At 34.3% G+C, this 12998-nt stretch overlaps 2 protein-coding genes across 4 annotated transcripts in view; one reads left to right on the plus strand and one right to left on the minus strand.

The window, feature by feature from the left end:
* Positions 1-228: 228 nt before the first annotated feature.
* On the minus strand, positions 229-1577 carry LOC117234967 (iodotyrosine deiodinase 1). The gene is made up of 4 exons (XM_033496562.1): positions 1336-1577; positions 944-1156; positions 571-887; positions 229-487 (listed from the first exon to the last, which is right to left on the minus strand). The coding sequence occupies exons 1-4, from the start codon at positions 1508-1510 to the stop codon at positions 302-304; spliced, it is 891 nt and encodes a 296-aa protein (XP_033352453.1). The 5' UTR covers positions 1511-1577; the 3' UTR covers positions 229-301.
* A 2203-nt stretch (positions 1578-3780) lies between these two features.
* Positions 3781-12998, plus strand: part of LOC117234963 (ribosomal protein S6 kinase alpha-5-like) — a 56125-nt gene continuing 46907 nt past the window's right edge. For 2 of the 3 annotated variants that reach the window (XM_033496555.1, XM_033496556.1), the window contains exon 1: positions 3781-4271. Coding sequence is in view for 1 of the 3 variants with exons in the window: in XM_033496556.1 (XP_033352447.1) it covers positions 4175-4271 (97 nt within the window). In the remaining 2 variants the exon portion in view is untranslated. Of the gene's footprint in view, positions 4272-5767; positions 8051-12998 lie in introns of those variants that run through there. The other variant, XM_033496554.1, reaches the window with a different exon arrangement.

Consider the following 12998-nt stretch of genomic DNA (forward strand, 5'->3'; position numbering starts at 1 on the left):
TTTGAACATTTTAGGATAACTTTATAAGATTGAAAGTCATGTCTTTGACCAAGGAAAATTATATTCTATAATTATAATGAATAATATATATATATATATTTGCGAAAGTGTAATGTAAGATATTCATAAGTAACAAACAATACTCAAAACAAATATAAGTTTTTTTATAAAAACAGGATTTATATATATAAATCTATGATTATGTGTACTCATTTTTGCATCATCCCATAAGTAAGCAAATATTCTGACAAAGTATTAAACAGAGGTACTTTGTTTCCCATAATTTTTCATTACATATGTGTCAATCAATTTCTATTAAAATATCAGATAGAGGTTTTCGCTGAAGGTCAGGCACTGTAGCATCCTTTGCTGGATAACCAACTGGCAGTAGTACAACAAGCCTTTCGTTAGGAGGACGTCCAAGAAGGTTGCGGATGGCAGGTCCACAGTTTAAAGGAGTAGAAGTCAGAGTTACCAAACCTGCATACTAGTTTTAAAGTTCATATATTATTAATTCATATTATTCATAGGTATACAGTATAAGAGATTATAGTATTATAACAATATTACCTGTATAGCAGTGATGAGAATACCACAAGCAATAGACGTGCTCATTTCATTATAGTAATGAATTTTCTTATTTCCATTTGGTAAAATTCCATAAATTTGCTTAAACACAAATATTAAATAAGGAGCGGTAGTCAGGTATTCTTTAATCCAATTTGTTCTTAATGGAAGTAAATCAGTTGTCCATTTTACTCCCATTCTTTTTTTATAGTTTATTTCTTCTTCACTTTCGACGATAAGACGTATTTGTTCTTTCACCTTCTGATTTGACACCGCTACGAATGTCCATGGTTCTGTATGTGCACCACTAGGCGTAGTGCCTAAAACCGATTCAGATGTATAAAAGTTTTGTGAATGTAACAACATGATATTGTACCTGCAGCTTTTATTATCTCATGTATGACTTCTTTTGGTACAGGGTCAGGACTGAAAAATCTTATACTTCTCCTAGCAGCTACTATTTTATAAAACTCAGAAGCTCGACAGAGTATCTCTTCTTCAGAGGGTCTCTTATATACATAAGGGATATGTTTTAAATTTGTTGTTAGTACAGGTTCATCGCTATTTTCTAGTGTTTCCTGATTAATGTCTAGAATATCATAACTTTTTATTTTATTAAAAAAATACATGACTAATCAGTAATTATTACATTATTACATTTATTACATAAAAATACAAATGAATTTCACAGTTTAAATAGCATACTTTTTTATAATTATTATTTTAAAAATTTAAAACCTGGTAGTAATAGTATTATAGTATTATTACCTTCTAACTGCTCCATGGTATTATCCAAAATGTTAAAATTATGTCTTTTGTTTTGAATAAAAATAGTGCCCTTTTTTAACACTTCATAAGATAATGTCAAAAAAATGTAAAGTATGATACTAATCAGTATATGGTACCAGTATTTCGTCCAAAATGGTAAAAGTTCAATAAACATTTTGAATAAAAATTTTACATTTATTTCAAGAACTAAAAGATTGAGTATACTGCTCAACGGTTTCAATTACAATATATTGAAGGCTAACAACGTAGCAATATATATATATATATATAAAGATATTGCGTTGAAACAAGTGAAGAGATACGTGTGACCTACAATAACTAAGTTATCGCTTTTAAACCGACTATGTACTCCACTACTCATGATACAAAGTAGATTTAATTAACAATTAATTTTTCGTCTATCATTTACTATACAACGAAGTATTCAAGTATTTGTGTCTTAAAAAAGTATACATATTATGCTTAGTAAGTTTCTAATTTTCCAAGTGTAACGAAGAGTAACTATAATTCTTACTATATACGATTAGCGATTATTTAACAAATTTTAAAATTGTCTTTTGCACCTTCTATCGTCTAGAGAAAAAAAAAGTATTATCTACTGAGGCATCTAATTACATCTTTAAGCAATACATGGAAACGATTTAATTATTCAGCGTAAAAGAGACTCAGGCTATTTAAAAAATAAATCCATCGAGACGCTGGCTTAGACAATGACTTTTATTGACATCCTACTATTGTTAAAGACTTGTTATTATAAATAAAGTCACTGTTTACTTTTAATAATTCTTATTCATTTCGATCGACATCGTGGTACATCGTTTCGCCTCCATGTTTTATTACGTTTCGTAAACTTCTTGCTAAGGGTTGTATATCGAGTAAAATATTCACATTTTCCTTCTTTCAATTTTAATCCTATTATTTTAATCCTATTAGTCCAGTAAACAGCGATGACTGGTAATTTTTGACCTTTAAGTATAATACAGACAGGATATTTTTTGAAGTAATTTTATTATTATATATGAATAGAAAGACGAGAAATCATAGTTATGAATTTTATTAAAAAACTATCATTATAGTTTTATTCTAAATATATGAAAATTATAAGATTACGGACAAACTGAAAAATTACAAATATAAAATTACAAAAATTGTATAGGGATAAAAAATTATACAATTATAAAACCATGAAGAAATCATGTTATATACATTATAAAACTTTTGAAATTATATCCATTATCGTTAGAACTATTGAACTACTTTAATATATACTTAAATATATTATACATACATAATTAGAATTAAATAATTAGAATATGATGAATATATGGCGAATAAGAAAATAAATAAATATATGTAATCATATTTTTTTCAATAAAAATATCAATATTTAAAAAAACGCATCTTTTTAAAATTGTAATCAATCTTCTACCATTTTATGTATGTAGTTCTAATGTTAATGAATCTTACAAAATTGCGTCTTATTATTATTAACATATTATTCCTGTTCGAAACATTAGAGTATCCTGCATGAGAACTTAAGAAATGCATTCCTTTATTACATTCATATGTAATTCGGTGCAAAAATGTCCCTATCATTGCTAGAGAAGGATAAAAACAAAACGGTTTATTAATGAAAATTGATCGGGATGCCTTCTCCGCTGGAATCGATAAGATCATTTGATAATCACAGAAACATAAGTTACACTGCTTGTTTTCTACAGAGAAGCAATTTTAAAATTCAATGTATTGTTGATCAATCCCCCATCAGAATTGTCTTCCCGTTTAATTTAGAATTAAATATGTTTTTCTCATCCTCTTGAACATTAAAAAAATGTTGATAACATTAGTTACCCAGTTTAATACTAATTAAGTTAAACTAACATAAAAATCAAACTAGTATTATTCGTTTCCTACAAAACATCGTGGATTTATTACTTATTTTCAAAAGACTTGTATCTTTGAATTTACATATCAGGTTATTCCCTTTCTCAATTACAATGGTTACAAAAAGTATTTGCACAGCATTTATTTATTATTGTAACATTTACGTATTAATTAATCAGGCCTATGGATATTAAATTTCGTATGATTAATAGTATGCAAGTACTTTCATATGACTACAAAAAGTGATACTCTGCAAATGAAATGTGAAACCTATTAAAAAAACACTTCATATGATCCTCTAAACTTAACAATTGTGTATTTTGTATTCTATTGCTTACTATCATGAGATAAAAAATGAGATAAGAAATTTTAAATCCTTCAAAACATAGTTTACCCTAGTATTTCTTTTCAACTATCAAGCAACACAAAAGTTAAAAAATCAATAATGAACTTATCATATTTTTCTATTCTCTCGTGGTTTGCATTTAATATCGCACACGGTCGGTAATCTGTCGACAGTACTGACGCACCAACCGAAACCAGTTCAGTGTTGTACATTGCGCGTTGTGGATGCGCAGTATATTGAAACGTGCGTGTCTTCGTTGTCCGTCAACACGGACGCGAGAAAGTTGTGGCAATCATGTAAAAACACGGTGTCAATGCGTCATTTCTCGGACCGATTCATTTATTCTTCGTGACAATCAAGACGATCGGTATTGTAACGCAATACAGAAAAACGATTCCATCTTGACGGTCGTAAGTACATTAGAGAAAGAGAGAAAGATCTTGTGTCACGCGTAGATATAGACCACGTACGTTTTTGCGACGAACCAGAAGATCATCGACCCGTATCGTTTCGCGAAATGTGTTCTCGCTAAAGAAGATCGAGAGTTGTATCGTGAGTGACATCGAAATTTTATCGAGCAACAGGGACATGGAGAACGCCATGCAGCCGCCACCGCCACCCCCACCCTCGGAAATTCTTGAGAATACCAGCACAGAGCACACGGTCACCCACGTCTTGACATTTGGTACGTAACATTTTTATTTTTTCTTATGTCTCAACACGGTGCCGTATAATCATAATCTCACCTATCTTTCAGTTTTGATAACGTGCAATTGATTACTAATTGTTGATAACGTTCTTACGACGTACTCGCCTGTGTCGACTAACTTCCTCTGATGTCACTTGACGTAAATATATTTAAAGAAACGTTGTGCTTTTTACTACCATAGGAATGATAGTCTTTCATATTTTTGGGGATTGTATGGTAGTTTAAAAAGTGGTTTATTCGAAATTTTTATCTGTTTTAAATGTCAGTTAGATAATCTGTAGAAAATATTGAATGAAATTAGTAGTTGAAAGTATCAGGTTTGAAGTTACTTGTCATGTACACACAGTACAGAACAGTTTATTGTTCGATACAAAGTATATTTTCTTATTTACAAAATATGAAGTGTTTGTTGATCTCTCATAAATATTAATTATTTAATATTTGGTTCCTGTGTATTGAGACTGATAAAGTTAATAACAAGAAGGTAAAAAAATGCATATATATGACAGATTTGAATTTTCTTTGAAAATTATGATACGAGGGATTTCTTTTGTCTGTATTAAGCCTCAGTTAGTCAGTGTACAGAATTGAATTTATAATCAAAAGTGTGAAGTTTAAAACTACTTGTCGTATAACAGTATGTTGTTCGATACAAAAAGATTGTCTGATTTGAAGAATATGAGAGATATAAAGTTAATTACAAAAAGATCAAAGTATGCATTCAGATGTACTATAATTTCTTTCTACAAAACAAAGTAACATTAGATAATTTGATCTAAAGTGTTTTATGGTTAGTTTAAAGTTGCCATTATACATGTAGCTTGCCTTTCCCGTCTCATTTTTTTTTTTTCTTTAAATAATGTGTAAACCGTAGCATATAGGCTTAATATTATTCGAAGGTTCTAAGAATACTACATTGGTCCTGAAATTTGTGATATTAACACACTGGCTATCATTCTCTCTTCTTTCTGAGAATAAAGGAAGCATTTGGATGCAAGATTCCCAAAGAACAGAAATGACACATATACATATGTGAACTTCTAAATTTAGTGGCTTGCCAGCCAGAAGGTGGTAGCCTTTTAAGCGAGCAATATTGGATGTTCTTTGTTGGTTGATGAAACAGAACAATGTGGTCATGGTAGTGAAATGTTTATCGGCCTTTGTTGACATATATGGTAGATTTTAAAATAAACCTGTTGACCTTTCTTAATTAGTTTTCTGCAATGCATATTACACTTTATTATATAACTAATTAAATTGGACGATCCGTATTAGTTGTAGGTTGCTTTCTATTTGTATCGATTAACAGTAACTCCTAAACAAAAAGTACTTTTTGACCATTTTTTATATAAAATAAGCACATTACCTATTCTGAACTTTTCAAACGAAATTTTTTGAAAATGATTAAGAAACAGGTATGATTCTTTATATTTTATTTTTTTTCTTTTAAATTTTTCATGAAAGAATATACATATAAATTTACACAAATTAGTGAAACATTTCTACGTCGTTACGAAATAATATCTTAATCTTTTAATACGATTTTTTCCAAGAGAATTAGACAGATTTAAACGAAGCCAGGAAGAAATTACATAGCCAAATAATTCATGCAAAGTAAATTTGAAGAAAACACCACGCAATGATGTTGCATCATAGTCATATTCACAGTAGTTCAAGGTCATCGTATCTACACGCTCAATACAATAAAAGATATTTCGTAAGAGCAATTTTAATCAAAAACTAAAATCTTATCTACTTTACGAGAATTTGTTAATTAAGTTATCCATACAAAATATATTTAATTAAGTTTCATTTAGTTTTATCCGCTTTTCGTAATAAAGTAACAATATAAAAGTACCAGTCATACGGATGTATTTAATAATAAGTTAATACATAAAAGGAAGTTATGCTTGTGTCTAGATTTCAATAGATGTATACACAACATAATTTTATCGATCGGATAGACGTTTTGTTTATCGACGATCGATATTTATCTTTGGATGCAGGTCGGGCATTTAAACTGCACGGCAATTTGTGTCAATTATATTCTTACATATTACGAGCTATACGTTTATCTGTTTATTAATATAATCATAAATATTACACAGTTGGACTTGAGCGGTATGTTTCCTAACGATATAATATAGTATATACATATCATGAATCATAAATGTCGTGTTCCTTGAAGGCGCATGCCTCTACCATGATGTTTCCAACTCTTTTTAGTATATTCCTCAACCATGCTCCTTCCTTATCTTGGTTATACGAAAACCAACATTATCTAGCCGCTTAAACAACCGCGTGGCAGGGATAGACGCGTCGTGGTGGGGATACGATATTTACGATTCATGGCGTATAATTTTCTCCTCGATACGCGAAATTTCGACCAAGTCGCATTTTCACATGTAAAATTCTGGTACGATCGCGACGCAAATGGAACGTTGATCGATAAAAATATTATTGCAATAAACAGCCTGTCGACAATTTGAGCAATAAATTACTAAGAGAAACTGGTAATAAAGTCAATAGGCGATCCTCCTTCTCTAACCTTACTTTTCCAAGAAATTTTATAACAAAATAGAATATTTAACCCTTCTTTTTTTCTAGCATTCGTATAAAATAAGTATTTGTTGAATTAAAATTCACTTAAATGTAATCTCTTGTTTTCTATGCTCTGAAAACAAGAACATATTCTCACGTTATCCATACGAGTGACTTCAATTTACGTGGCATATGTGCAAGGGTTAAAAATCTGAATCTCTAGTTTATTTTTCATTATTTCTCTGCGTACGAGACGAATCGGATAATTCGATTTCGTTGAAATGGAGAAATAAGATTAACTGGTATTACGCAACTGTGCAAGGAACCGGGTTCGGTTGATCCGTTACTGGGCGGATCTCGGTGTTTTCCAAATCAGCTGTTAGTCGCCGGTGAAGGGTGACTCGCGGGTCTCGTAGTGGGAGGCCCGCCAGTCGGCTTTCGGACTTGAGCCGGTGCGTATGGTGTTTTGTTTACCGCGGATTACGATCCGTCGTATCTACGTGTACGTAGTCTACGTAACCTCGTGTACGTCAAATATCGTTTTTCCATCGTACTTGTAACATATCGGTGAAGTGAAAGTGAAACGAGATATATCGACTGGAAGCTTTTTGAAAAGCAAAATCATATTCGTATTACACGCTTACGACCTCTACGCTGTATAGTAGTTACACTATCAGTTGTTGGTTCGCGCGATCGACTGCGTGGTGTAAAACGTCAAGAGGTCTGCGTGTTACATGATTGCGGGGCCGCGTATCGAACGTGACACGCGAAAAGACACGCTGCGCCAAGTACAACGTTCCTTTTTACGTCGTACGATACATTGGCCAGACAGGCAGCAGTCGCCTCGTGAAACCATATGCTCTTGTGGTGCTAGGTACCCGGGTACTGCACCTAGTGGAAACTTCCATGTATCGATGAAGGGGAACACTGTGACGTGCCTTGGAAGCGCAGTAAATATTTAAAAATAAATACCAACGCGAAGCCCCGTGTGCCCTGTATACACGGGCGAGGCTCGCGAGTGTCACGGTGTGTGAGTGTGTGTAGTGTGTCTATCGAAAACATTGGAGCAGCGGAACACGTGGCAGCAGTGGTCACGGCTAATCAATTTATCCACTTTTCCACACGGTGTCTCTTCCCGAGTCAACGTTACGTTCGAGCAGATCGCGCAGATATTCGCGAAGGTGGCCAAGGCCGAGGCCTGCTCTCCGTACAAGGTACGCGACTTAAAGTGTGTCAGTAGGATAACGACGGCCGATCCGTTTCGTTCGGCCTGACACTTTTGCCTGACTCGACTCTTAGGAATTGGAACACGACTGCATAACTAGAGAAAGGGATTGCGCCATGGTCGGTCGGAACTTTTTCGAATACACGGTAGTTAACCGCGTTAACTGGCCGGAATTTTTTTTTTATCTTGCTTCGCTTCACGTTGTAACCTATGGTTCACCGATGACCCGTATCAAAATATTTCGTATAATGTATTGCATGGATCGTTGGTGACCCGTGAGGTACTTGATCATAACGTCAATCGGAGTGTTAATTATTATTTATATCGTAATACTTTGTATACTATATAACGCGTGAATATAATGCGAATACCGAATCGCAAAATACTTCCTCGTATCGTCTGTCAGTATTATTAATCGTGGTGTATTGCTATATTTTATACGTTAGGGCATTTTCTTTAAAATGATAATCTTTTCGATTTTGTAATCGATTTTGTAATATCATGGAATACAGATTATTTGATAAACGTCACGAATATGCTGCGTGGGTTATGTGGCCCACGCTGGAACTTTCGTTCAAGCCATTTGATATTTCGTCTATAAAAAGAAACAGTATCGCGAAATATTTCCTGGATCCACTTAATAGTATTAGTAAGTGGACAAATTGCAGGTTGCAGACTATGAACTTTCCCTCTATAAGATGTTGTCATTTTTCATCGAATAGAATAATCGAATAATTTATAGTATGCAAAGTTTATTTGGAAAAGATTTGTATTTTTTATCATCAAATTCGTTACTGCTGTTAATAATTCGTAACTTGAGATTTATATTGCGATATTTTATATAACGGGCCCTTTTCTTTATGATAATAACTTTTGTAACTATTACGAAACATAGTTTATTTATGTCACGTTTAGATGACAACTTAGAAAATTGATATAGCACCGAATCTATCGACTGTCCATCGCTATCTTCACAAATTCTTAGAACTGATTTCTTGCGGTAAACCTTTCGTGCTACGTATCTATTTAAAATAAACAAATGTTTAAGTATCCGTATATCACTCATGTTTAGTGGCTGTTCAGAAGTCGACAACTGGCTATTGGACGAGACCATTGGTCGATTATCGAGCAAGATATATTTCTAGGAAACCCCGAATATCTCTTTGACTCTTTAAGATATCGATACTATACTCGTTTGTTTATTTCGCATCAAGATAGTATTTTCATCGTAATTTACGTCGGCATTTATATTAAAATACTGCTACAAACCAAGTATGCTTAAATAAGGTTAGGATTTCTAAATGGACCTCCAAGGTGTTATAAAATATAGTATTAACGCTCAGAAATACAAAGAGAAAGTTTCATTATAGCACGTGGTAACGATCCTTTTGTTCTCAGACTCGTTCGTATCGTTGTTTTTCAATTCGTTCACCGTTACAATGAATTTTCCTGAGATATTATCCGATCTCCTTAAAGAATCAAAATTGTTATTAAATCTGAATTTTTTTAGAATCATAATTACTTTTCGCTACCAGTGTATGTCTTTATCCGTTAATGAACAAATTTCAATACAACATCGCGTTTCTCTCGATAACTACTTCGATAATATCTCGATTCGTAGCCACGTGGCGAAATTACTTTAGTATACGATTTTCGCGCCTCGTTGCGAAGAAACGCTACTTTCGGTCGGATTTGACATGCCTTGCCCCCTCCCTTTGCTCATTGGCGAATCGTGTTGCGTCATCGGGAGAGCGAGGGGAGGTTATGGCGATGACGATGACGGTAGGAAGAGAAAAAAAAAAATGAAAGAAGAGAAGAAGTTGTACCGAGTGGCGAAAATTGAGTCGACGTACACCGGTTTTCAGCGGATACGACGGTACATCCGAGCGCGTAAGCAGGTTAGTTACCGATTGTTTGGCCGTGGTATCCGACTACGCGAATAATACGGTTACGGTTAACCCAATACTCGCGTGATACACTGTTCAATCGAGCAATGGCAGTTATATTAATACGTTGTTACAGGGTGTCTGGTTCGAACAGGGAACACGTGATACGTGTATCGGGGTCACTGGTTCGGGTTAGGTTTAAACTTTGCGTGTAATTAGCGCACGCTGTGTATAGTACTTCATAATGATCACCGATAGGAAGCTTGTTTTTGACGCTCGCTCTGACCAGTAGTTTTCAACGTTTGCTAAGAAATATCGCTATGTACAAACGGTTCGCGTATGTATTTGAACATTTCTAGAAATGCTTTACGAGTACAGTTATGTAAGTTATACGAAATATCTTGAAGTTTCATTAGCGTTGGTAACGAGACGCGATTACTTGCCGCCGTTCTATCGGTAAGATTTCCAAGGAATCTGAGAATTTATACAGGGTGGTTGGTAGCTGGTGGTACAAGCGGAAAGGGGGTGATTCTACGCGAAAAAAGAAGTCGGAAATATAGAATAAAAATTTTTTTGTTAATTTTTTTTTTTTAATTTTTCCATCGGGACAACGATCTACAGTGAGATCCGTTATAACGAGACGCGATAAAAAGTGGACGCGTGCCGAGCGAAAATTCAAAGTCGATTTTCTCGAAAACAAAGCCTCGAACGAAAAATTTTTATTCCGTATTTTCGACTTCTTTTTTCGCGTAGAATCACCCCCTTTCCTCTTGTACCACCAGTTACCAACCACCCTGTATAGACGTAACAAGGCATTTATTGTAAATATAAATCTGGGTAAAAGAAAGTTTCGCATAAAGTAACGTGTTCGTAAAAATTTTTCGTTGGAAGTGTAGGTGTTTCGTAAATAAATATTGCCGAATTACTGCATGTGAACGTAACTTTTTTATATCTTTCGTTAATGTTTTCTTGGCAATTCTGTTTGTTCGAGCGTATTTATTTGATGTTTAGTAGGAGACCACCATTTGATCAATGATATCTTTATTGCGTCAATTTTTTTATTAGATGATTATATAAAATTGTATGGCATAACCTATATATATATATATATATACACGCACACATACAGATTCACAGCCCCCCCCGCACAAAAATGCTTTGCCCAGTCGCGTCAGTAGATGTAAACACAATTGGCCACGTGTAACTTCAGCTATTAGTTAGTAGTGAATTACGATGCTCACGGATGGCTTTCTATCATTATGTAGAAAATATTTAACACGTTCACGCCGGCGTTGCCATGTGTGTTTCTCGCCGCAGGGGCCACGCTCGTATTCATGTTTATAATAACTTTATAATATCGAATTTGTATGCTTTTGTTATCGAATTTTTGTTTTCTAAGTTATGTTTATAACATCGAGATGAAACAAGATAAATCCTACTTTTTTGTTTTTAATTAATATACGTTAAATTTCCATTACTTAAATTTTCAACTGTTTTGGCAGTTTTTCCTAGTTACCAAACGAACGTTACGTTTTTGGTGGTACGCGCCGTCTGATGGGACGTCGAAGCGTGAGTCACCGGTGGTACGCGCCGGCGTGAACGTGTCAATCTGACCTGATAAACCTAATACCTGTTTTGCAATATCTTAGCATTGGGAATGGACTTTGTCTTCCCTAGCCGTTTTGCCCAGGTATGTTTACTTATTTTTTGCGATTCGAGCCTGTTGCACAGAGTATGATATCACGCGTAGCAAGCCTTGTTTTTAATAAACAGTATATACTTTAAATTTACTGAAACTTTGCCTCAAAATGTTTGAGATAAACGATTGTTATTACCTGGATAATAATTTCTATTTAAGAAATTTCATTCGAGAGAGAAAACTCGGAAAGATTAAATCACGTTTAACTGGCGTGTCAAGGTAGAGCAAAAGATAGGGTGACACGTGAATTTCGAGGAATATGCGGTGTGATGTAACCGGCGTCGATGATAAGTGAGATACGACATTTCTTTCTAGTCATTATTTTATGATAGTTTCACGTTTGAGAATCGATGTTACAACCCTGAGCTTTTATTACGCTATCTCGAAAAGTATCATTAAAAATCGTAGAATACGTAACATCGACGATTCGATTGTGAATTTTTATTAATTTATGAGAAATCTAGAGATATACACGTGCGATGCAAATACCTTTATTTACTTTACCGTCGCGAATGTAGTCAATATTTATCAGTACGAATGTGGACGCTACAAGAGGCTATGAGTAATGGCAATAGGATGGTCGAGATGATGGTGACAACGAATTCAGGTTCGATAACGAATCCACGATCCGCGGGAAGACAAGTATCAACGTACTACTCGATTCGGATAGCTCAATCGACAATTTGTCCAACGACTCTAACACTCTAACTCTCTTAATCCAAAAGAGGCTTATATACTCCTGTTTCCGCTTCTCGGGTTAATCTTTGCTTTTAAGGAGAGCCATATAATCATTTCATACCTCTGTCAGGTACATGCCCCTCGCGTGACCGTGGCTACGTCTAGTGACCCGCTATGTCACTTCGAGCCCAAACCCATCGTCGTAAAGTCAGATTGGAACATTAAGACTATTTCTTATTTCTATTGCTTAAGGGCGGCTATAGTAAAAGTCTGGACTAGTGTGTTGGGGGTTTTCCCAACATTACGGACGGGGAATCCCGCTGTCTTTTCATCTCCGACATATATTTCGTTCTATAAAATTTTGTTAATGCAATAACGATATTGAGAGATACGGTATACGATGAAATAGAATGCTCGCAACTTGAACATTTTTACAAGAAGAAACTGAATAGTAGTGAAATTAGAGTTTTCACAATTAGTGATTGGAAAAATTTAATTCCAACTCTTATATCGTACTAAACTTTCTTGAATCCATTAGTGTAATAAGTAGTTCACTACACGTATGAAATACGGTTTAATAAGACAATGAAACAGCTACGAACGAAATTATGATTAACAGACAGTGTTATTAGGTTCTCGATGGTAGATTGAATCGTGATTTTACACGGTTAAGC

This window comes from Bombus vosnesenskii, unplaced genomic scaffold (assembly GCF_011952255.1).
Source record: "Bombus vosnesenskii isolate JDL3184/JDL3185 unplaced genomic scaffold, Bvos_JDL3184-5_v1.1 scf7180000013311, whole genome shotgun sequence".
In the NCBI taxonomy this organism is placed as follows: Eukaryota; Metazoa; Arthropoda; class Insecta; order Hymenoptera; family Apidae; genus Bombus; species Bombus vosnesenskii.

Excerpts from the sequence above, each read along its gene's own strand:
- LOC117234967 (XM_033496562.1), bottom strand. The coding sequence starts at position 1,510 with ATGTTTATTGAACTTTTACCATTTTGGACGAAATACTGGTACCATATA. Across the intron at positions 1,157-1,335 it reads TACCATGGAGCAGTTAGAAG|ACATTAATCAGGAAACACTA; the intron begins GTAATAATACTA and ends ATGATATTCTAG. Across the intron at positions 888-943 it reads TGAGATAATAAAAGCTGCAG|GCACTACGCCTAGTGGTGCA; the intron begins GTACAATATCAT and ends AATCGGTTTTAG.